At 44.1% G+C, this 25831-nt stretch overlaps 1 protein-coding gene across 2 annotated transcripts in view; it reads right to left on the reverse strand.

Annotated features, from left to right (window-relative positions):
• Nucleotides 1-21350, reverse strand: part of Rbpj (recombination signal binding protein for immunoglobulin kappa J region) — a 220210-nt gene extending 198860 nt beyond the window's left edge. Inside the window, exon 1 of one of the 2 annotated variants that reach the window (XM_058572380.1) lies at nucleotides 21233-21350. Coding sequence is in view for 1 of the 2 variants with exons in the window: in XM_046423602.2 (XP_046279558.1) it covers nucleotides 21233-21264 (32 nt within the window). In the remaining variant the exon portion in view is untranslated. The remainder of the gene's footprint in view (nucleotides 1-21232) is intronic. The other variant, XM_046423602.2, reaches the window with a different exon arrangement.
• Between the last annotated feature and the right edge of the window lie 4481 nt (nucleotides 21351-25831).

Here is a 25831-nt window from a genome sequence, read left to right on the forward strand (position 1 = left end):
ATAAATGAGTAAATGTAGGGGTTGTGAAGGCAGCCCGTGAGAGAGCACGGTGTTAGCATGTGTGAGGTCCTCCTGACTTTGGTCCCTAGCACCACACACACACACAGACTAATAAGTAAATGTATGGTATGGAGGAAGTAGCTGGTATCTTGCGAAAATTACAGAAGATAATATATGCAAAATGGCTAGTAGAGTCAGAACCTGGCTCAAAATGAGCGCTTGATAAATGAGAACCCCAACACCCCACCCCAACACTTTGCTGGAAAGAAAACCTTCAGAGGGACAAGCAACTAGTGCAGTCCCTGCCCTCAGCAGAGGAGGCGGCAGGAACAGCCCAAGCCAGAGCCTCCAGAGGTTGGCTGCAGTTTCTGCAGCAGGTAGTTTCTTTCTTGCTACTTTAGAGGAAACATGAATCAGCCGTTGTTTGGCTTCCATTTCCTGGGAGGATGCAGGCCCAGGAAATCTGCGGTTTGAGCATCAGTTGAGAGATCAAACGAAATGGCTATTGGCGGTAGAGCATGTTACCAGGACCACTGACAAAGTTCACTTGAGCCAAATGACTCACTTTGAGCTGGCTCCTCGGCCTTCTCTCTCCTGATCACATTCATCTCGTGAAAGGGGTAGAATTTCCTGGCCCAGGGTGACTCTTGCTTAGCTATGCTGCACGACAGAGCACATCTGGAACAGGATGGGGTGGGGGTGAAGGGTCCAACTGGGGTCATCTGCCCTGTACAGATGATGGATCTGAGGCCTGGCTCCCTTGTGTGTGCTGCAGCCAACAAATGGTGAAGTCCAGAAAGGTCCTTCAAGTCTCCCACTCTACATAATGCTGCTTTCTCAGCTGCTGGGCAGTTCTCACTGCAACCAGGCCTGGGGCAATCAGGCCATTAGCAGCCACCATCTTGCCAATAGTCACCTTGGGTTAAAGTCCATGTATCTGATACTGCTATCCTCCAGCATAATGAAATGATCAGGACAATTGGGGAGTTTTTGCCAGGAGGGTTAACCAATTGTTAGAAAAATGAGAAAGAGAGAGAAGGCAGATGTTAAGATGAGAACATTCAATGGTTTCTAATTCTTCTTCCCTTTGGGTCATGATTTCTCTTTCAAATAGTTCTTATGTACCAAGGGATCCTCACACACATGAATTTAAAAGTGAGGGAAGAGGGGGTCCTCCATGACAGAGGAACAATCTGCTCTTCTCCAGAATGGCAGATTTTGGCACAGGATAAAGAAGAACGCTGTCACGATGAGGACACAGTGGGAAGGACACCCGGGAGCTCACAGCAAATACGGCAAAATGCCGACATCTGTTTCATCTTAGTGGTGGGTACGTGCATGTCTGTTTTGTGATTTTGAACTCATTATGTGTTTTGGAAATATTTCATACCAAAAAAGCATGGAATTTGAAGTCAGAGAATCTGAGGTCAAATCTTACCTCCTTGAACAGGCTACCCAATTTCTGAACATGCTCATCTGTAAGATGCAGATAACAATTAAGCTAGGCATAGGTTGTGAGGCCCAAGATGAAGTATTTGAAGCATCTTATGAATTGGGAGTCCTTATATAAATTCCATTTGTGATAATGACAACAGTGATGACAATAATGAGTTGGCCCCTCATTGAAAGAGTTCAAGGGTAGGTTGACATTTAAGAAGAGGGCCTCTGGGATATGAAGGAGGGCCCTGTCACATAATTTTGTAGGGAGGTTGGAGGAGCAATCAATTGACATCTTTTCCAACTTTCAGATTCTGTGATGGTCTAGACAAGACTTAGGCCTGGCAGAAAACAGTTGGGTAAGTGAACAAAGTTGGCAAATTGGGGCATAGGGGAGTGGTGGATATTGTGGAGAATGGAGGAACATGCCTCATTTAGAGGGAGTGTCACCCCTCAGATGCAGCCAGAAATGGCTGGAATTTCACAGGTGCGTGGGCCCACCATTGCTATAAATCTACATCTATTCACAGATGTATCTACATATATATGTACACATGTTACATATACATCTTCAGTAATCCAATATTTTTAGTATATTCACAGAGGTGTGCAACAACAGTCACAATAAATTTGAGAATGTTTTCATCAGCCCCAAAAAGCAACCCCAAACCCATTAGCAGTCACACCCCATTTCTCCTTTCCCAGCCCCAGGCAACCACTGATCTATTTTCTATTGCTGTAGATCTGTCAATTCTAGACATTCCCATGAAGGGAATCGTGCAACACTGGGTCTTTTGTGACTTGCTTCTTTTACTTAGTATAATGTTTTTAAGGTTCATCATGTTGCAGGATATATCAGTAGTTCTTTTCTTTTTCTTTCATGTACTGTTATACCATATATTATATGTCTATTCATCAGTTGATGGACATGTGGGCTGTTTCTACTCTGAGGCTATTGAGAACAATACAATTACGGCCATATAAGAATATGTTTCTGTGTAGATGGATGTTTTCACCTCTCTTGGGTATATTCCTAGGGGATATCCCATATTTCAGTATTTTAACAGAACCGGGACCAACAGGTCTCCCTCTATGTATGTGCGTGGGAAAGTACCCAATTTAAAAATCCTGACTCCAACAAAACCTTTTGAGCCAAGTACAAAGCATCCAGAAACCAGTTTTCAAAGTTTGGTATAGAAGTTATTTCTTTTATTTACAAAAGGGGGACAGCTGAAGCAGCTGGCGCTCATAAATCTCTTTGGCTTTTCAACTTTCCTAGGATTTTATTAAATCTCTGACATAAACAATCATTCACTTATTAATTTTAAAAAGACAATAATTCTACATTTTTTATTTACCAGGAGATTTTGAGATGACTTTATGAATCTAACAGGACAGTTAAAAATCAGTTTGGAAAGAGAACTCCTAATAGGCCCCAGAACCTGGGCTAAGCAGGACAGTAGGAGACCTCAAGCCCAGCTCCTTGGAAGGTTCATGCACACACACAAATGTGGTTTGGAGGGTGATCAAGTCCAGGAGAACAGGTAGGTCTTGGGGCCACTAGTCACAGTTGCTCACTCAGGAAGACATGTGCTTCTAGAGTGAGCTGAGAGACCAGGAACTCCTCCCTGTGGGGAGCTGTGGTCTAAAGGGATATGCAGGTGTCCCCAATCAGAACCCTGGGTGCTGAATGCCAAATTAACTTTGGTGGTTCAAAAGAAAAGTGCTTTAAAGTGTGGTGGTTGCAGGGGTGTTGACAAGGACCAGAAAAAAATGTACTGGGGTGACCGCACTGCCTAGCTCCCTAGAGTCATATGACCTGGTGGCTAGATCACTAACAGGCTGTGTGTGGTGTAGGGCAAGTTATTTCATTTTTTTCTTCCCTTTTGGTACTGAGGATCGAACCCAGGGACACTCCATCACTGAGCTACATCTCTGCCCTTTTTAATTTTGAGTCAGGGTCTCGCTGGCTCTGAATTTTCAGATCCTCCTGCCTTAGCCTCCTGAGTAGCTAGATTACAAGCATGTGCCACTTTGTCTGGCAAGATATTTCACCTTAAAGAAGCTATTTATCTTCATCTGTCCAAAGAGATACCTGCTGTATAGGCGATTCTTTTAAAATTAAAGAAATAATTAAAATGCTTAGCAAAATGGAGGTCACACTATAGGCACACTCAGTAGGTATTGTTCATTGTGATTTATCAGTTGTCTCCCTTAGTGCTTTCTCATCTGGGTTAGGAGTGTGTGTGTGTGTGTGTGTGTGTGTGTGTGTGTATTGGAGGGTGGCAGTTATGCACTGAGGCTGAACCTCTGGGAGTTTCTCTGACCTGAACCTGCAAATAGTGCTGCATCCATGAGCAGGAGCAGGTAGTGCCAACTGTCCTGTGGGAAAGGCCAAGATGAAAGAGGCAGAGAAAAGAGACTGGTAGGTCAGTGCACAGCCATGAAGCGAGAGTTAGGTGACATAGGAGGGTACGACGGGCAAACAGGTTGAATGTTCTGCAGAAACACTTGCCAGTCTGTCAAGAGCTTTGCACATGGCACCAGTTCAGCTAGATGTATTCACAAGCCAAGGAAGGCGTGGGCAGAATCAGTCTGGTGGAAAAGACAACAAATGTTGCTCCTGGAGAAGGAAGCAGAGGCCTGAGGAACTGGTCATGTTTTAGAGCAACGAACAGCTTGGTAGGACTGGCCCTTGCAAGATTGTGGGGAAGAGACCCAGGTGAGGCTGGGGAGGCAGCCAGGGTCCAAGATGACAGGCTCTGGCTTTCAGGTTTAGCAATCTGCTTTTCATTCTGAGAGCAATAGGGGGTCAGGGAAGGAATTTAGGAGAGGAATAACGTTGTTGGATTTGTGGATGAAAAAGCTCCCTCTGGCTGCTGCCGTGTGGAGCTGAGGGGCTGAAGGGCAATCTGACAGCAGCAACTGCGCTTATGTAAGAGTGGAGAGAAGGTGCTTACGCTGGACCCATGGTCATAGTTACATGATTTATTGTAGTGGCAATTCGAAAGGTGCCAATGTTCTGGAGGAAGTTAAATGGTAGAATCAGGCTCAAATCCAGTGGAAAATGTTCTGGAAGGAAAAGTTTTGAAAAGTCTGTAAGTAAAAAAAATTGACACTGAAACAAAGAAGGGGGAAATTCAATAAAAAGAACCACAAAGTCAACTTCATTAAAGTAAAACTGAGAGTCTCCGTGGATCATCTTTACTTATTCCACAACTGAGACCAGAGACACCTTCATTTTCAATACCAAGAACCTATCTGTTGCTTCTGGGTCCCTCAAATGTGTTTCCTGGCTTTGTTTAGGCAGCCTAACCCTGCCATGGGCTTGAATAAAATGGTTTGCAAATGCTTGCCCTTTCTCCGATCAATGTCTTTTATTAGTGCTTTGTTGATTGTATTCATTTCCTATTGGTGGTGCTGTAATGATTCACCATCACCTTGTGGCTTAAAACAACACAAACTTATCATTGTATGATTTGGGAGGTCAGTAGTCCAGCTTGGGTTTTATGGAGCTAAAATCAACATGTCGGCAGGGATGTGTTTTCTTCTGAGTGCTCTAGGGGAAAATCCATTATTTTGCCTTTTCCAGCTTCTAGAGGCTTCCTGCATTCCTTGGCTCATGGCGCCTTCCTCCGTCTGCAAAGCCAGCCATTGCCTCACACTAAGCTCTGTTTCTATCATCACCACCCCCTTCCCCTCCACACACTGGTTGTCCTGTCCCCCCTCTTTCACTTAAAATTGTAATCTTGTGATGACATTGTGCTGACCAAGGACATTCTTGTTATCTTGCCATCTTTGATTGTGCAATGTCCCTTTTGCCCTCTATTCACAGGTTCTGGGGGTTAGAACAAGGACATCTTTGGGAGGAGCACCATTCTGCCTACCACAGTGATGGTGCTTATTATGGAATGAAAGTAAAAAGAAATGGACTTCTGTGCCAGCAAGGCAATGTGAGTGACGGTGAAACCCAAGCTCTGGGCCAGGCACCCTGGCCCTGCAAGCTGCTTCTCCCAGCTGCCAGCCCTGTGGCCTCTGAGTGCCTGTTTCCTCATCCAGCAAGGGACATTAATCAGGCTCACCTCGTAAAGTTGCTGCGAGGACCGATTAAGTGCTTTTATATATATAACATTACACAACTCTGAATAGTAACTGACACATAGTAAGGGCTCATTAAATATTGGCCATTAGTATTGATGGATGGAAATTATATAATCCTTTCTTCCCTGGTTGGATTTAATGATGAATAGCAATGTCTGGTCTTGTGCGTTGGAGGAATTTGTATGTTTGAGAAAAGTTTGTGGATGAATATCACAATATCACATTAAGTGATAAAAGGTAAACATGGAAGAGCCCATACCATGTGTTTCTATTTCTAAAGTTCAAGAACAGGACAAACGTATGCTCAGAATGGTAGTATGCAGAAAAGCATTTCAGGAGACTGCTATCTTTAGAAATGTTGACTTGAAAGATTAGCCTACTGCAGTGTTAAAAGAACAGACTTTGGGCTCTGTGTTTCTAGAATTCTGCAGCAGTGTAGATCAAAAATGCCTCAGAATGTTCTGCCCCAGGGTGCATGTGCCTCAAAATGCACATGGTTAGGCTATAATAGCTAGAAAAAAAGAAGTGACCTTATAGAAAAATGTAAGTTAGGGACGGAGGCCATGCGATTGGTTACAGCTTGTGTCTATCTCATTTGAACATGGTTTGAACAGTTGGTCACTTGTGACTGGCTGAGAGTTGACTACTCATTTTAAGAGTAGGAGATTGTGTACATATTAAGTTAGGCTAACATTCTCCATGTATGGAGAATCCTTTAGGCCATATTTAAAATATGTTCAGAAGCAGCTTTAGGCAAAACAATTCAATTTAACAGCTAGCATCTGGGAACTTGGCTCTCAGAATATTCCCCCAAGAACAGTTAACGGCTCTGGGTGGCTCATTGTGCCTAAACAACACGATTTATGTTGAATACCTACCTTGAATTTTGAAATGTGGCATGGAGAGGGGGCCTACGTGACCAGCCTCCAGTTAAAACCTTGGACATTGAATCTCTAGTGAGCTTCCCTGGTAGACAACATTTTATGCATGTTTTCACTATAAATTTCTGGGACAATTAAGAGGATCTTGTGCAGTTCTGTTGGGAGAAGTCCCTTGGTTGCTGGTTCCCGCTTTCCTCCAGAATTTGCCCCATGAAACTTTTTCCTTTGCTGGTTTTGCTTTGTCTCCTTTCACTGTGACAAATCATAGCCATGTGTACAGCAATGTGCTGAGTCCCGTGGTTTCTCTTAGTGATCATCAACCTAGGGCACAGTCGGTGACTATTCTGCTCTCAAAGAGAGAGCTCCAAAGACCAAAATGAGGTCCCCTGCATTAAAAGAAATTGCTTACAGACAAACAGTCTTCACTCACTGAAGGCTGGCCATGAAGTGCTTGGGTGAGGATAGTTTAAAGAGTCTCCTTCCCAAACCCTCAAGAAGAGGCCTGTATGTTTCTGCCAATTCTCCTCTTCTTTGTCACCATTTCCTTCCTCACTAGGTGACAGGGAGTCCAGAAGCCTCCCCGCATTCCTAAGCATATCATGGTGCATTGCTCTGTGGCTATTTATTCTCCAAGCTATATATCAGCATTATATGCACACATTTCACAGCCTGAGGAAGAAATATCAAGCCTTCTGTCACACTCCTGGCTTCATAAACAACATAATTAGTGACATAGTGTGCTATTTTATTGCAAACCAAGTAATAAGAAACAGCATTGTTATTCTGTTTTATATCTAGAGAATTAATTATATCAGATCTCCATCAATGTAAACTTGGCTGCTTTTTGCAATCTGTTGTATATGATGCATCTCATAATTTATTGCTCAGTGATTTTTAGAATATTCTCCAAAATGAATGTTAAGATACTTAAGCTGAAAGATAAAGTCACAGATCTAATGACAAGAAATACATGTAATTTGGTTGATTGACTTGAAAATTAGGTTATGGGATGGAACATTTTGCATCAGTTGGTTGAGCCAAATCTGTAGCTTGAAGATCCAATGACATAAAAGCATTCATGTAGTTCACTGTGAAAATTTTATGGAAATAAAACTTTTGCTTTTCTCAACTGGTTCTGAGACAGTGAAGGACAACAGTTAAAATCATAGCTCCTTAAAAGTCTCCGACTCTTCATAGATTTCACAGAATAAGACATTAATAAAATCTTTTTCAAGCTGGATGGTTTCCAAAGATCTGTTTTCACTGAAATTGGAGAAAGCTCTAATCAAATGATAGAGCCTGAAGAACTGCTTTGTAGTTGGAACATACAATTCAGGGGTGCAGAGAACACTTTCTCTTCCCGCTGCTTCTTTACATGAGAGTTTTCAGTGTTCACACCTCTGAGAAACAGGGGTAGAAATGGCTCTAAACCCTATCACTTTCTGGTAGTAATTGTCTTTTGTAAATATACAAACTGATGGGGGAAAATATATAAATCCATCTCATGGAAATGCATTAAAAATTATTTTCTCAGCTTGGGAGGCTGAGACAGGAGGACCTCAAGTTGAAAGCCAGCCTCAGCAACTTGGCAAGTCCCTAAGCAACTTAGAAAGACCTGTCTCCAAATAAAAAGTTCAAAAAAGGTGGGGGAGGGGAGCTGGGGACTGCCTGTGGCTTTAATCTCTGGTACCCCCCCCCAAAAAAAAAATTACTTTTAATATAATTAACAAGTCATATGCTATGTAATCATGACATTTGGGCCAACACATATATGATAATGGTCTCATAACCTTCTGATGGGTCTGATAAATTCCTATCATGTGCAATTTTTACTGTACCTTTTCCATGCTTAAATACGTTTGTATGCATAAGCACTTACCATTGTGTTATAGTTGCCTACAATGCTCAGTAGAGAAACCTGTGGTAGGGGTTTGTGTAAGCATGATTTATGATGTTTTCATGACAAAACCACCTAATGATGCATTTCTCAGAGTTATTTTATCAATGGATGTGTGACTGCGTATCAAAAGCTAAAATGTATTTATATTGTTTTTTAATCGTGCACTACTAGTAATTTTGTAATAAGTCCAGAAGAATTTTTTTTCTTTTTCTTTCTTTTCTTTTTTTTTTTTTTTGGATTTAGAGTCTGGAGTTCAAAGGAAAAAGTTTTAAACTCATATGTGTTATGCAATAAAAACTACAAGACTTAACACCATAAAAACATGCTAGGATAAAATTCAGAGGGGGGGAAGAAAAACAGAAATAGTAGTACAAAGAGATATGAGAACACAGAATTTCTGACTATTAAAAGTGAATTTTCTCTGATATTTTAAAAAATGGGTGATGGTGGGTGACAGATTGCTAGGATGCCACAGAAGTAAAATCCATGGGATCTGTTGAAAACAGTCCTGCAACTTTTCTATTTTCAAGTATCAATTTTTATAATATATTATAAATCCTTTGCTGTCTTTTAATCTTAAATAGAAATGGTAAGTTGAAGTTGAGGTAAATTAAGAACCGGTGAAGAGGTATAGTTTTGAAAATTCCTTTTCAGAGAGTTTTAGGAAAAAAGAAAGAAAGAAAGAAAGCTGCTTATTTGTTTCTAAGAATGGACATTTAGTAGGTCTGTGAAAGCAAATGGCCTTGAACCCTGCACCTGACCCCCCACTCAGGTTCTGCTGTGGAAGAAGAGTGGTCAGATCTGCAGGACACAATCAGCCAGTATTGCCCTTCCTACTACTTTGCTTGATTCTATTTTTTTTGGGGGGGGCGGGGGGGGGTGGGGAGGTGGATACTGGGGATTGAACTCAGGGACACTCGACCATTGAGCCACATCCCCTGCTCTCTTTTATATTTTATTTAGAGACAGGGTCTCACTGAGTTGCTTAGCACCTCGCTGTTGCTGAGGCTGGCTTTGAACCTGAAATCCTCCTACCTTAGCCTCCTAAATCACTGGGATTACAAGTGTGTGCCACTGCACCCGGCTTGATTCTATCAACCACTTCAAGTGAATTTATCAAACACACATACAGCATTTATGGAATGTGCCCAGGCACATTTTAATTACTTTATAAATATTAACTTCTTTAAGCCTCACAAAAACAATAGGAGGTAGGTACTGATATTATTTCCCCTAAACAGACGAGAAAATTAAGCCACAGGGAGATCCAATAACACCCTGAGGGTCACATGGCTAATAGATGATGGAACCAGGACTCCTTTTGTGTTGATCTGTTTTTGTTTGTTTGTTTTTAAGAAGCAGAACTAAATTATCTTATTCTCTGTGCTCTGTGGATGCTGGTCAGACTTCTTTTGCCCAACATGCCCTAGTAGATCAAACTTCTGTTTCTATATCCAGTACTTCCTGGCTACGTAGAGTGGATTTACCTGTGGGCATCCTAAGAATCCGGTTTTGAGCTGCAGATGGAATTGAATTTCAGTGACCTGTTTATTGATGCTGGCTTTTACAGCCCATGAGTCATCATCTAAATTTCTTATTCAGAAGCCTCGGTGGTGCAGACCAAGGAAGGCTGGATAATTAGTATAGCAGGTCACTCATAAAAGGCCTCAAACCAGAAAGCACCAAACCATCCCAAGAAATTATTTTTCCTGGCCTCCTCCATACGACCTCATAATTCCCATTTCAGATGTCTGGAGAGGCAAAATGCTCGGATGGTTTCCTCTAAAGCAATGAGGGAAACAAATTAGGCCAACAGTGGTGCAGTTGAGGAGAGAAGCCATTTTCCTGCCATCTCTTGCCACCGTCTTCCAAATGACTTCAATACCGCTTACCACCCGACCCAGCGGGAGGGTGTAAAAGAGGTGGCAAGAACTTTGAGGGTGAAAAATACCTGAAGAAGTTTGCCACTTTGCAGAAGAAAAACCACTTTAAAAATATCTCTCCTTCCTGGGAAAAGTGATCCCTCCCCCCACAACAATGGAGCTGTCTATAAATAAGTCCTGCTTTTACAGAGAGCTTGGTATCTATTGCTATGCTTTGGGGCAAGGTGTAAATACTTTGGGGCAACTCTGGGAAGTTCCAACATCCTTAATGTTACCTAGAACATTTCAGAGCTTTGTGCCACCTGCCCCCTGCCTTGTCCTGGACTTGGCTTCCCCACACAAACCTACCTCGGGACTGACGAAAACGCTCACCTTTCACCAAGCTTCACCCTGGCTTCTGAGTCCTCCACTTGACTAGGCCTGACCTTGTGCTTCCTTCTCCATCCTCGTAGAAGAAGAATCCAGCAAAAATCTCCCACCACAGGTAGCTGTCCACTCTCAATAGCTTGTCACGTGGGGCCTGCCATCAAGTCAGTTTCAGCAGAAAGCCTCTGTCCTTGACGTTGCCTTCTGGCAATTTTCCATGAATGGACACCCGCCCCCCTTGCTCTTTGATTGTAAATCTCTCCTTTTCCTGTTGAAGCTGGAGTGGAGCCCAGTGTCTTTGCCCCCGTCTAAGACCTCTTTGCAGTGGGCCCCCTACCTATGGCCATGGCTCCCCTTGAATAAGGTCTGCTTCACCATCTCAAGTGTTGGGCAGGTTTGTTTTCTTTTTCTTTTGCAGAGCTAATCATCATAGGTGGAGAATCCTGCTTCACCACCAACCACACTTATTACTGTTAGAAAAATCTCCCAAAACCCACCTCCCATCAAAGACTAAATTGCTTTCTTTGTCTCATTTTTTTGGGGACCATCGAAACACAGGACTGGAGAGAAAAACTTTGATTTGGAAGTGTTATGCATGGTCACATGGTGCTCATGGTACTGGACAGATGGAGCTGCAGAGGGGATAGAAAGTCACCCAGTGGGTACCTGAGCTCTGGCCCTGCCCGATTCCTGCCCCATTCAAAGGTGCTCAATCATAAGAAGCTGGGGGCTGAGGGAATGGAAGGCAGTGAGGATTTTCCTTGTGACCTAAGGACATAGAAAGATGGATGAGGTAGCACTCTTGAGTGTGGGCAGTGGAGGGGTTTGAAGTGGTCCTGGGGGTTATGAATTGGGTCCCCTTTAATTTTGTTTTGCAAGTTGCAAGTCCGGGATGGACATATGCTTTACAAATTTGCTTTGGCTATTTAGATTGTGCTTCTCTGAATGCCACCTTGTGCTGATACTGGGCCAGGCACGCAGAGCTGCAGTGATAAAGAGACTCAGGACAGAAACTGTAATAATAATTAAAACCACATTTCCCATTGATCAGATAACTTTTAGGATTTCAGGAGAGGGATGGTTACTGGTCCTGTTAGGCTGCAGCACCGAAACAACTGACGGGGTGGGTGGAAGAGAGGACATCATATCAGCATATCTGCTGTCACATCCCCTCTGTGCCAAGAACAGCCCATTTGCCTGGGTCACGTCCAGCCCATTTCCATAATATGCAGGTTTTGAGAATCACATGAGATCTGGGAAACTCGTGTGTTACCGTGTGTTCCACATTCTAGTTACTCAATAAATGTTTATTAAGAATTATAGATTAAAGTTTAAAGGTGGATGCATTTTTGTTGAAGTAAGGAAGCCCTAATTTGTTTTAAAATGAGTGTAACATTTTACAAATGCATGTATTATTTTGAGCCCACATCTAAGTTAGTTCAAATGCATATAAGGAATATTTGCTCAGTCTTTTTAAAAAATTAGGCTGAACAAATGCATTTTTATGAAATGACTCTGGGTTCCAACGGGGCTGAGCTCTCCCTGATTCTCCCCACTGTCGGGATCGAATGTGTTTCCATAGTGCTCATTTGTTCATTAAAGAAGAATTTAAAGCCTTACTCCATGCCGGGCAGTATGTCCTACTTGGCGAAGGGCTAATTTCTGACTACTGGTTTACAAAGTACTTCCACATGCATCATTTTATTTCAGCTGCACGCTGCAGGCTAAGTATATGATTCTGCTTTTTTTTTTTTTTAAATGAAAGAAGGTATAAAGTGCTTCAATGGCTTGTTTAAGGTGTCACATCTAAAAGTGTTAGAGCAGCATTTGAACTTGGGGCTTCTGACTTTCCAAGTTCTCCACCTTTTTTGCATCCCCATGTGTTCAGGGCTGAACTGTGTCCCCCATAATTCATACACTGAAGCTTTAACCCCCCAGTTCCTCTGAATGTGGCTGTATGGGGATACAGGGCCTTTGAAGAGGAAATTAAGGTAAAATTAGGTGGTAAGGGTGGGGACCTAATCCAGTGTGACTGGTGTCCTTACAAGTAGAGGAGAGTGATACACCAAGGATGTGCCAATAGAAGAAAGATCACAGGAGTACACAGAGGGAAAGCGGTTACTGCAGACAACGGAGAGGGGCTTCAGGAAGAAACAACCCTGCTCTCGCCTTGATCTTAGACTTTGCCCCTAGCACTGTGAGAAAGCCAACTTCTATTATTTAAGCCAATGTCTGTGGCATTTTGTTATAGTAGCCCAAGGGAACAGTAGACCGTGGTACTTATCTCATTCCAGTACTGGAAGCATCCCTGGCTCTCACGGACCATAAGGAAGGCCTAATTTCTTATCATGCGATTTAGTATAGGTTGAGCATCTCCAGCCCCCTAATCCAAATTCAACAAAATTGAGAATTTGCTGAGTGTGTTGGGGAGTGGCCCTGGGTCTTCAGCGGGTGTCCATCCACACTGGTAACTGGGAAATTGGACATTTTTCTTCCAGGAGGAGCCTTAAAAGCTTTCAAGAAGCAAAGCATAGTAATTGTCTCACTTTCAACCCAAATGCAGCCAGCTGTCAAGTGGAGATGACAGCTCTCCGTGACACCCCGGGGCCTCCCCAGAAATGGGACCCTGGACCAGTGGCCGCCCTTGGTTTTGTTTCTCTTCACCATCCTCTAAGTACATGGCTGCCTTCTCCGGCCCAAAGGGTGCGCTCTAGCCACTGGTCGCTGGAGAGTGTTGGTGCTCGAATTAAAAGCTGGGCCTCAGGGGCAGCTGGAATGATTCTTGTTGCTCCACCCTGCAGGCAGCACGTGAGGCCTGACCACAAGATGGGCGGCAGGCCCTTTAATCCTGCACCCAAGCCTTGGCTTCCAAAATCTGATCCTCCAAAATTTGAGCTTATGTAACTTATTTGTTTATTTTTAAGCCCGTCCTGTCCAACTTGAGAACATTTAAGACTCGCTTTTAGAGGAAATTTGGAACCCAACATTATCATTAACTAAATCAGCAAGCAAAGGTCTTATAAAAATACCAAGCAGTCCAGCTCTGAGGAATTATATCGTCCGATTCCCAGTGGAATTACGATGTGTGTTGGTTTCTCTGAAAATTGTTCCTGGGATTTCACTTTTTTCTCTCTCTTAAACCATAGCTGGAGGCAAACGGCCTGAGCCCACTGGGCCTGAGACTTTCTACTGGGTAGCATCCCTGCCCTGAGACAGGGGCCATGAAATCCCTACTCCGAAATTGGCTCCAGGGACTCCTCGACCAGGCTGGGGCTTCTGGAAGACACAGGGCCTCTTGCAGAGTACGGTCAAACCAAAAGCATGAGAAAACACCCATCTTTGGGTGAGACCAGATGCCATTTTATGTTAGATTCTCAACACAAGGAAACAGGTGCTATGTGAAGGAGTGGCTCGCTGATATTTCTATCAGGGAAAACACTGGAAACAATCCACATGTTTAGCGAGAGGAGAATAGTTAAATAAATTATGGCCATTTCCAATGTCTCCAATTAAAGATTCATCAAAGTCATGTAGAGTCTTTGAAGAGTCTTTCATGATGTGAGAGGTGTGTTTATGATAGGTTAAAAAAAAGTCCAACACAAAAACATACTTGATGAATGACACCAATCCTGTTTAATGTATGTCCTTAGGAAATGCACCTTAATTTCAGGAGAGGTTATAGGTCCGTGTGATGGGATTAAGGGTTAGATTGTATCACTTTCTTTATACTTTTCAGCATTTCAAACCTTTCTACAGTAAGCATCTATTTCTTTGAATGTCAGAACATGCAATAAGTAGAAGGTGGATGTCTTTCTTGGTGGTGACAGATTTGAGTTCACGTTTTCCTTAGATATTGTTTTCTTTGGTCTTCAATAATCTCAGCTCATGCCTCAAGTGAGGGGCCATGGGAAGAGGCTGGGATCTAAGATGAGACGGGTACCGTGTTCCAGGGGGCACAGACCCACAGAAACGCCCTCTTGGGACCTGCAGGCCTGTGGCGTCTATGAACTGCATGCTCTGTACAGACTCCTGTGTGAAAACTCACAGAGCCACACCAACCTGAGGAGGAAAGTGGGCTAAAGGGAGCTTTGCATCTTCCAATTCATCCCAAATCAAAAAAGAGCTCTAACAGAACGGCCCTTCCTTCCTCTTACTGCAGCCTCTGTTCCCCTAAAACACTGATTGAAGTGCACACAGACATCTTGGCGGCCTGGCCAAGCAGCCTGGTTCAGGCCAGGCTATGGGGCTGCTCATGCCTCTCCAGCCAGGAGAGGCCGGGCTTGCTCCCTGGGCAAGCCCATCCCTCCAGCCCTTGTGGGTTTCCTCTGTGGGCATAATGAGTGTAATACGACTCGAAGCTTCTTTTAGAGCAGTGTGCTGTGACCTCATCTGCCTCTGCCTTCGCATGTGGGGGAAGTGCTCCCTCCAGACGCCCGGGTGTGCTGTTGAAGGGGGCTTGGGAGTGGAGGGAGAAACTCACTTCATCTTAAGAGTGTTTGCATGAGTGGAAGGGTCTTTTAGCTACCAAGCACGGCAACGACTCCTTTCAATTACACCCACCAACTGTTTCCTGAGCAATTATCCACATTATAAGCTAGGCATCCAAGAAATCCCCACACTCCTTAGACAAGGCCTCAGTTTCCTCCACAAACATCCCATCTATCCCAAGTTTGAATTCTTGTGTGGTGGTATAGAACCAGCATCAGTCTCAAAATCAGTGGATCTGGTGGAAAAATCCCATCTCTACTTTGCCACCCACAAACACTACAGCTTCAGGCAGGTTGCAAAAAAGTCCTATTTTCCCCACCTGTGACACAGGCATGTTAAAGCCAGCTTCGTGAGTCATTCTTGTGTATGGTTGCTGGATTTAGAAAATAAAACATGCAGGTGCCCAGTTAAGTTGGAAGGCTCTAGAAACAACCAATAATTTTTTAATGTAAGTATATCCCATGTAATATTTAGGACATATTTATACTAGAAATTTATTTGTTGTTTCTTTAATTTCTAATTGAAAGGGACAGCCTGCATTTGATCTGGAAACCCTGTTCTGGAGGCTGAAATAAAGGGTTTTAATCGGAAACCCTGCCTTGGGCTCCATGATTGCACTTTTCTCGGCAACTTCTGCTGTCACAGTGAGTCCCAAAGGCGGTCAGTACCTTCCCCCTCCATGCCAGAAGGAAGAAGGACTCTGACCAGGTTAGTGGGGACAAGTCAGGATGCTGAAGTAGAGGTAGACATTTCCATGGCAGCAATAAAGGAGCAGGGGACTTTGTTGGTTCATTGCTAAGCCTCTGTTTAAAGATTGTCTTTAAAGACCTTAGCAAATACTGTCCCCTGGTGCTTTCAATGCACCATGTTGGATATTCAAGCCTGCCAGTGTAGATGACACCGCAGGATCAAAAGGAGTCCAGAGGGGCACACAACCCCAGGCAAGCTCCATCTTGGTGTGAGCATTGGGCTGCCTTCAAAGGTCAGTGGTCATGAGTATAGACACAGGGACTTTCCTGAAGGTGATTTTTACAAAAAAATGGGTAAAGGTCAGTATGTGCCCCAGAGACCATACTGCAAGTTATGGGGAACCCCGGGTGAGATCCAATGCAGGTCTGTCTTTCTGTACCTTTTGGTTTTTTGGCTCCCTTTGAATATCTGCTCCCTGCTGCCTCCCAGAACTCACATCCCCTCCCACTAAAGCTCCCCCAGCTCATGGGGTGGGGTGGGACAGGTGGCGGGTGGCTGTCTGGCCTCTGTGTGCATCAAAGCTGATCAGGCGCCCTCAGGACCTCAGGGTGTAATTTTCCTCTTCTGAATGTGAATTCCAGGCCGGGAGCTCAGCTGTCGTCGGCTTCAGGGGATTTTTTTCCACCAGAACTGAAATCAGCGCCAGGAAAGCGTGGGTCTGCAGAAGGCATTCTCTGGGCTGTTCCAATGCGCTTTCTCTTTCGTTCAGGCATGAGAAGATGGTGCCTTTCGCCAGAGCCAAAGAGCAAAGTCTTGAATTTCTTTGCAGCAAGAAAGGCATGCTGCGTGTCCCGATCTCTGCCATTTCCCCCCCATCCCTTTCCCACCTGCCTATTATTTACTAAATAATTTTAAGTGATTTTCTAGTTTAATATCATTTATTCATTTTCAGGTAGATCTATAAAATCTAGCATGTGACAGGCTCTAAAATCTATTTGCCCATATGTGAAGATAAATCTATTTGAATTTAAAAAAGCTCGTCTTGGATCTCTCAAAACCAACGCTCACAAACACAGCTCTGCTGCTTGAAGCTCTCTGAAGAGATTCCCACTGGGGTTCCCTTCCAGTTACTTCCAGCCGGATCTCAAGGGGCTTACTCCTCCATCCTCCAGCTCCACAAAGCACACATTTTCCTTGGCCCCTTGTACAGATAAGGAACCGGACTTAGGAGAAGTGAAGGTCGTATTACTAGAACATGAAAGCCAGGTTGAAGCCCTAGCAGTAGGAGTTCAGAGCCCCTGCAGCTACCTCTCACCAACCTTTTGGAAAAAACATACAGGTATGGCTACTGTTCTTGCGAGGAAAAAAAAAAATCTTAGCGAAGAGCCTGTTAAAAAATGAGTTCATTCAGTACTAAAAGGCAAGCCTGTCCCTCCCCAGATTTGGAACGCGATGCATGCAGGAGGCTCCAGGCTGCTCAAGGGCAAGGACCTTGCCTCCTTTACTGTGATGTCCCCAGCACTTACCACAGTGGCCAGTCCACAGAGCCCCAGAGCATACCGGCGCAGTGCTGAATTACAAGTCGTTAGTTTGGAACTAATGTTACCATTGCTTTGCGTTACCATTTCTTTGGAGTGGAAATGTTATATTTCCAACAAACCCACAAGTGTTTATTTAACCCAGCTCATCTCCTACCCCGGATACTAACCTGTTATCTGGAGCTGTGAGTGGAACAACAGTAGGTGTGCAGAAAGAGGAATCTTCCTCCTCTTTTTTGAGTGTGGGTTTAGATCTTGGTGACATTTTACCTAGGTCAGAGTTCATCTTGGACTCCTGCCAAACCACCTCCATCTATGAACACTGGTGTTTCCAAGCCTCAGACTCAAACCCCACTATGGCTCCTCACCCCATCTTGTCCCCAAATAATCTACTTGCCCTGCTCATCAGTTAAAATTCCTGTTTTCTGGGTACAGCTGAGCTTGGTTGATTTTAAGGAGGAAAACAACTGAATGGAATTAGTCCTTGTTAATTTGCTAATGATTGCCCCAAATCCCCACCGCCTGCCCCCAGCCTCCTAGGACAGGTGTATGACTCCTCATGGCAGTGGTTAAGACTGTGAGCTTTTGAGACAGATCTGGCCTTGAATCCTGGTCCTACCGCTAAGTTATGTGTCTTAGGTAGAGTGGTGTGACATCTCTGTACCTATAAAATAGGAATAGTTGTAATTATAAAGAGCGAGAGAGGGCACTTTTATAATACTTAATGTCACATCACATATCAGGCACAGTTGTAAGGACTTTTTAGTTATTGATTCACCTGTCTTCACATGAGGCAAATATTCTTATTGGCTCTTATTGAGGAAGGTGACATTGCAAAAGAGATTTCTAATGGTAAATTGAAATTAATTTATTTATTCCCTGCCTTCCTTTCTCCAAAAATTCTTTGAAGTAAGAATGCTACCTTGATAAAAAAAAAAAAATTTCTGGCAGTGTGGATGGGGGAGGACAACCATTCTTGGAAGGAGATTTTCAGGGCCAAAGGGTAGGGGCTGCTGCCACATCACCCATGGCTGAAAATCTGCCCTGGGCATCCGTTCCCTTCTGTAGGTCTTGTTTCCACAGCTTCTCCCCTCCCTCTCTCTGCCTCTGAATGTGCAGAATCTGCAAGTGGTCCAAGTTTTCCTTTCTCTCTCTCTCTCTCTCTCTCTCTCTCTCTCTCTCTCTCTCTCTTTTTTTCATCCCATTCTTTCTTTTTAAATTTTTTTTACACAGCCCGTGGCAGCTGCAGGGTGGTGGGGGCTGGCGGATGGTGGCAGCTGTTTGTATGTATGGGACCTCTGTCGTCTTTCTTTGTGAGTCAGGAGCTGTCTGTATGTATCGCCAGCGACCACCTGGCAAGACATTTAGTTCCATCTATGTTGTTTAAATGCTTGCTGCGTGATGTCATCTGTGAGAAGGATAGGAGGAGGAACTTCAAGAGGATGTCTCTAGCCCCTCACTGTCCTCTGGTTCTCCACTGAAACCTTCTGGGGTGATTTATCCTCCTGCTTAGCACTGCACTTCAGATTTGCTACCCACTCCTTTCTGCTTACCCACTGCAATGGTCTTAAAGCTCCTGGGGCCCACACTGACCTTGACAGTGTAGCAGAGAGATGAGCGCACCAGTGGCAGAAGGCAGGTGGCGGGCTGGCCGTGGGGATTCTTGTGATGGGGTAACTTCGCTTCCCTGGGCCTCAGTTTCCTCTTCTGTCAAGCTTAGGGGGATGGAATGCCTCTGCTCCTCTTGAGCATCAGGGCCCCGATTCTCAGATAAACTCCCTGGGACAGATGGCTGTTCACACTTTCTAGAGTTACCTCATGGTGGACAGTCCATGGTGACTATTTTAAGTTTGCTGCCTCTTCCTTAAAATTGGGAATTTTCCCCTTATGCTAATTAAACAGTTTGGGTGCAATTTGAGATTCTGGGGTTGTTCTTGGAACTTCTAAAAATATGAATAGAATTCTACTCCCTATTTCTATTGCAGTGATACATTATATATTGTAAAGTGTCTATATCTTAACCTACGTTGTTAATTTTTAAAGGCTTACTAGCAACTTTATATATGTATATATATATATATGTATATGTATATGTATATGTATATTAAACTCAAGTGTGCTTAACCACTGAGCCATATCCCCAGCCCTTTTTATTTTTATTTTTTATTTTGAAACAGGGTCTCACTAGGTTGCTTAGAGACTCACTAAGTTTCTGAGGCTGGCTTCAAAACTGTGATCCTCCTACCTCAGCCTCCCAAGCTGTTGGGATTACGGGCATGTGCCACCATGCCTGACTGATATTCTATTTTCATATAAATTATATTTAAGCACTATTCCAGATGAACCTGGACATAAAAATAGAATGGGAAATGATGGTCACTTTTACATGTGCAGAAATTCAGGACAAATGAGCCTCAATGCCTTCAACAATATCTCACAGTTACACAGTGGAGGAGTCAAGGCCCTTTGATCCAAAACCTAGTTCTCAAGCCACGAGATCAAGTGTTTACAGAAACCACCAGCATTATAGCCCAGCAACAGCCACCCCTGACTCAGTTTCTGTTACCCACTGGGCACCTGACTAGGTGCTCTGTGTACAGTGTCTCTACCCCTTGAAGCAACCATGCAAGGAAAACATCATCTTCAGGTTAGTGATGGGGAAAATTGAGTTTCAGATAAATGAAGCATTATGGATTCGCTTGCTGGAAGCAGCACCAAGCAGGCCTGAGCTGATATTTTTGACGGTGCTGCCTCTTGCTTAAATATGCATCACCCCAAACTAGAGCAGATGTGTCTCATCATCAGGAGCTTTTAGGGTCTCATGAATTCTTGTTCCGTGAAAGTACAGTCAACAGAATTACTGGTTGGTTTTGTCACATTCAGTCAACCCACACCTCGCTCACTGCTCACAAATTTTCCTGTCGTGCACCATTCTGTCTCATTTTTTTCCCTAGATTTTATTTTCATTCTTTCAAAAATATTTTTTAACTTTTTTTTCTGGGCCCTTAAAATATCTCTGCTTCAATTTTAAGAGATGCACATTTAAAGTGAATCTGGTATTCTTAGAATTCCATATAAGAATGGATCCTCCCACTTACCTTCCCCTTCCCTGGTCCAGCTCGGGTATCCCAGGATCATTTTGCATTCATCCATAGTCCATTTTTTCTGGATCTCTTTGCATAGCTAACCCTTGCCTGGTTTGTGACTGTATCATTCCTTTCTTATCCTTAGTGCCCTAATCCCATCCTCTAACCCCTGCTCTGGTGGCTAAAGCTCAGAGCTTGGAAGCCACTAGAATTGTTTCCTAAATATCCAGTATACAGTAGGTGCTCAGTAGTTGTATAGTGAGGTAGGCATGCATGAATGAATGAGTGCATATGAGTGGATATTTCTAGCTCCCAGTAGCTTATGGTATTGAGGATAGTAGGTATATTGGGGGCTCTTCTCTCTCTCTCACAAAGCCCAGCATCGTGCTTCCAGAAAGAACCCTGCTTTCAAATAAACAGCCAACTTGATCACTGTCACCAACCTACAGATGTATTTCTGGAGGAACTTATTAAAAAGAAAATCCGAAACCTTAAATACTCCCAGGGTACCATAGATGTCTTGGATTCCATGTTTTTCTCTGCGAGGCTCAGTAAAGGAAAGTGGGGAGTTAGAAGAACCCACAGGGAGGTGAACGGGCTCAGGGAGGAGCGGTGTTGTTGGCTTAAGGAACTGAGGAGAGCACCCTGCTCATGGAGTGGGCAGCTCGGCCCTCGCAGGCTGGGCTTGGTCTTCCCCTGAGTCAGAACACTCCTGTGCAGAAGTTTAAATGGCCGAGGAGATAATGAACTGGCCGCCCTTTGGGGTGGCAGTGGCAAAAGGCATATTCACAAGTCATGAACAAAATCATGTTAGATATTCTGGGCACCGCGACATGAGCACTTTCTTAAAGGAGCCACTCACCTCAACACTGCTGGATGGAGCAGCCCAATCATCTTGAAGAGAACCTCTCAGTGCCAGCTCTTCTGGGGGGACTCAGCCTTAGATGGAGAGTCTCTTCCCCTGGAGTCTGCTGGCCACTCTGCCTGGCAGCAAAGGAAGTGAAAATGTCCAAACAAAGAGGAAGAAAGTCAACATTCTCTCTCCGGGTAGAACTGCAGACACAAGCCCTTTTGCCCCCCTTGTGGGTTGGAGGGTTCGGAAGTGCTTTGATTACGGAGAGTATCTGTAAGGAGAAACAAACATTAAACTTTCTTCCTTCTTGTTTTTCCTAGGAATATCCTGAAATCTGAGGTCTGATAGTTTTCTGTTTTGCTTTGTTTTTTAATAAAAGCAGCCTAGGAAGCAAATCACCAAGAGAAAAGGAAGATAAAGCATCCTATAGCTACTTTAGGGTAATTTGGTTTTCTTTCACGGTTAGTGGCTGCCTTGATATTCTTGACTTCAGCTATTTCTGTTGAATTGAAACTACTGAGTGTCTATCTGATTTCCTCAACCCTAGATGAAGCCTTCAACATCATTTGGGTGAGATGCTCAGTCTTGTAGCTCTGGTCGCTGAGGGACAGTGAGGTGTGGCAGTCCCACTAACCCATGACATCATATCTAGGAATATAACATCCTATCTGCTATGGTGTCACCCTCCCAGACTTAACCTCTTGACCAGAGTTTGCACCCAGGTGCCACATAGCTGTGCCCTTCCTAGTCCCTCTTCATCTTGATGCTTGTCAGCCCGATGGGGTACTGCATCTGGGGTGGGGCCTGGAGGACGTGCTGGCTTTGGATGGATGTGGACTGGACTGCAGTCTCCAGCCAAAGGCCGGGCATCCTGCAATGGCTACTGCTCCATTGAGTGTATGGCTGTTGGCCTGTGCTCTGGAGCCTGATTGTGCAAGGTGGCCTAGTCCTGTCACTTAATAACAGTGGGACTTGGGCAGGTTACCTAGTCTGTCCGTGTCTCAATTTGTTCGTCTATAAAATGTAGGATAATAGGGGCAACTTTCCTTAGATGATGGTTAAGATTAAATAAACACATGGGAAGTGCCTATCTATCCAGCACAGGTCTAGGCACTTCACAGGCCTCTAAGTGCCCTTGTCTTTCAAGGGATGCAAATTCCTTTTCTGCTTAAATCACTATGCAAGTTAGCTATCGCATGGATTCTACCACCCTAAACTCAGTGACATGAAGCAATAACCATTTATATAGCTGTGAGTGTCATCAACGGGGCTCGGATCACCTGGGTTTATCCAGGCATCTGCAGTTGGGGGTGAGGTTGGCGGGGACTAGCTGGTCTGGGATGATCTCATCCCAAATAATCTGGGATGGCTCCTTTCTGGTCCATGTGGTCTACATCCTCCAGCAGGTGAATCCAAGCATCATACAGTGCTCACAAAAGTAAGGGCAGAATCCTGAGAGAAAAACCAAGAAGGGTGCAAGATGGCACGAGGCCCAGAGTCCGAACTGGCACTATGTCACTTCTGTCCATTCCGTTTGTCAAAATAAGTCATAAACCCAGCCGAGATTCAACAGCTAGAGAAATGGACTCTGCCTCTGGTACCCTGAGTGGAGATACAGGAAGAGCAGAAACTGGAAACCTTCTTGCCTGTTACACAGTCATCTAGAGCTGATGCTGAAGGTCCAACTGGTACTACGTGGCCAGTGGCCGATGAGGGAAGGAGGCCCATTCCCCGACACCTGACGGGAGGACCAGGGCAGATCTGTCTGATGGGCTGCCTTGGTTCTGAGAGCCAAGCCTGGTTGGAGGAAGATGCACATGAAGGCTGGGAAACACCATTAGCTCGGCTCAGCTTCCCTTGAGGTTGGAGGTGATGCACGATTCGCCCCGTGCTTTCTACTTCTGCTCCAGAAGTCAGCCTTGCTCTAGATGGCAGCTTCTCCATCAACCTTGTGCCCAGAGCAAGAGGGAAATGTCTCCCCTTGGACTCGTACAATATCTAAGCTTATGAGGCTCTGGGATTTGGGTGTTGCTGGTTGACTGCATGACTAACTATCCTGTGCCTAATACGGTCAGTACCTCATGATGCACTAATCCTGGCAGACAAAACATAAAGTAAGTTTTGTGGGTAAAAATATTGGGACAATGAGAAATTACTGATTCTCTTTGGTGTTTGCTCTCCCTTTGTCACTTTGGTGACACTGAGTTTCAGCTGGGCACTTGGGCGCCTCCCTGGAGATTGCCTGTCCTAGCTTCCCTTGTATCTGGTTGGGCCTCTGTGTTAATCAGCTTTCCGCGACTGTAACAAATGCCTGAGGACATAAACTTATAAAGAGAAAAGGTTAATTTGGCTCATGGTTTGAAGAGTTTCAGTCTCTTATCAGGTGGATGCATTGTTTTTAGGCCTCTGGATGGCAGTGACAGGGGCAAATGGCAGAGCAGAGCCATTTGCTTCTGCCTGGGCAGTGAAAGAGAGAAAGGTTAGACCAAGGTCCCACAATCCCATTTGAGGGCATGGCCCCCAGTGAGTGACCCAAGACTTCTTTGTAGGCCCTATATCTTAAAAGTTCTGCATTATCATTTATAGAGTCACTCTGGGGAATAACTCTTTAATACATGGCCTTTAGAGGACATTCCAGATCCAAACTATAGCAGTCCATATTATTGATTTCTGGCCAATGGGACAGGGCACAGAGATGTAGTAGTTTTCAAGTTATCTCCTTAAAAGGAAAGTTTTTTGCACTGGATTATTCCAGCTTCTCCTGCCTGAGAAATGGTTCCTGCTGGTGCCATCTTGGAAGACATGTGCTGAGGATGGAAGAACCATTTGCAGCCTTGTATTGCTCATCTCTGAACCAATGTAGGAAAGAGAAATTAATTTCTATCCTATGTTAGCCACTGTGTTTTAGGGTCTCTTTGTTATAGCAGCGAGGGCATACCCCAACTAAGACCACACTCTATTTTCTTTTTGGTCATTCATGGGACACTAGAAAGGAAACTTTTGGTTCTAAGGTATCCTGTGGTAAAGCAAGCAGCTCAACTCTTATTTGCAAAGAATCCCTCTTTGGTGGAACATTTACACAATCTCTCTCTCTTTCTCTGTCTCTCTTCTCTCTGGGAAATGTTTCTTGCAGAAACAGCCCTAAGGTAAATTTGCTCTTTGGGAGGTGCTGAAATAGATTTGTCTTGGTGACTGGTGAAGGCTTGCACAGGGCCTCTTCTAATGACTCTTAATAAGTGGCATGTTGCCATCCACCTCCTTCCCTGACTCAGCTGCCATCGCTTTCTTCTTGGAAAAGAAGCCAGATGATAAGTGTAATAAGAATTGCAATGCATTCTGCTGTCATTTATTTTTTTTAAAATCAATAAAAATAAAATAAGTCACAGTGTCACAGTGGCACAGCATCGAGGAAGACCCATTACCAAAAAAAAAAAAAAAAGAAGAAGCCAGGTGATAGAAGAAGCAGGACCTGGACTTGGTTCAAGACTTGGGACCTTATGTATCATCTTTCATGTCTCCACATCTCTTCCCATCTGTAGAATGAGGAGGTTTCATGGGGACCTTATGTATAAACACTAGCACGGGAATGTCTGGCTCCCCGCTCTGTTCCTCTGTGCCTTCCGTGCAATTATCAGGGCCTCATAGAGTTCTTCTAACAAAGTCCACCCTTGGGTTTCTTTTAAACTCAAAAGAAAGCAAAGATCAGCTAGACAAATATTTTCCCTTGTGTTACCTGAGAGACTAAATTGAAAAAGAGACCAAGAAAGATTAAGTAAGCCTTCTTAATAGTCACAGGGAAAATAAGTACATCCCTTCTGGGCTGTAGGATTTTTAGGAAGGGACGTGACTTAGTTCCTCATCTTTCAAGGATCTGAATGGCTTTAGGCAAGTGGCGAAGAATCAGATCTGCTTGTGGGTTTTCCTGGTAGAGTCCAGATGACACATGATTCTAGAATTCAAGTTAATTAGAAATCATTTCAAGTCTCCTGTGTTGGCAGAACTCTCTCCAGTTGTCAAGTCTGCAAATCAAGGGGGGAAAGTAGGCAGAAAATTGAGCAGGTAGACTCATATTTGAGACTCCCTGAGAGTAAGGGCAGTACCTTCTCTTCAGTCTCTCCTCCTCTGCAAAGACCAGCATGGTACCCTAGGCACAAGCAGGTTTCAAGCACACTCACTAACTGCTTGTTCCTTGTCTGGAGGGCAAAGTTTTTCATAGGGTAATTTTACTCACCACGAATTTGGGGGGAACAAATAACAGAAACTAACTCTAGCTAGCTCATGGGTAAGTGCATAGAGAACAGGGATTTATTGTAAACACTGCATCCCTCAATAGGACCACCCAATATAGATTTTGTGCATCAATTAACTTTTGTGCGGAAAAGAAAAATCATCCCAAAACTGGTTTTAAGCAACAACTGATTTACTTGCTCATGATTCTGTGGGTTAGCAGTTTGGGCTGGGCTCACCTGCATGGTTCATCTGTGGTTTCACTTGGGATATGTTTATGGTAGCTATCTGGCAACTCATCTGAGGCTCATGGCCCAAAACTATTTCACATACACATCTGGAAATGGGTGTTTGTTACCAGCTAGGAAAGCCTTTTGTTCC

This window comes from Marmota monax, unplaced genomic scaffold (genome assembly GCF_021218885.2).
Source record: "Marmota monax isolate L192 unplaced genomic scaffold, Marmota_monax_Labrador192_F-V1.1 WCK01_AAM20220418_F8-fsc00009, whole genome shotgun sequence".
Taxonomy (NCBI): Eukaryota; Metazoa; Chordata; class Mammalia; order Rodentia; family Sciuridae; genus Marmota; species Marmota monax.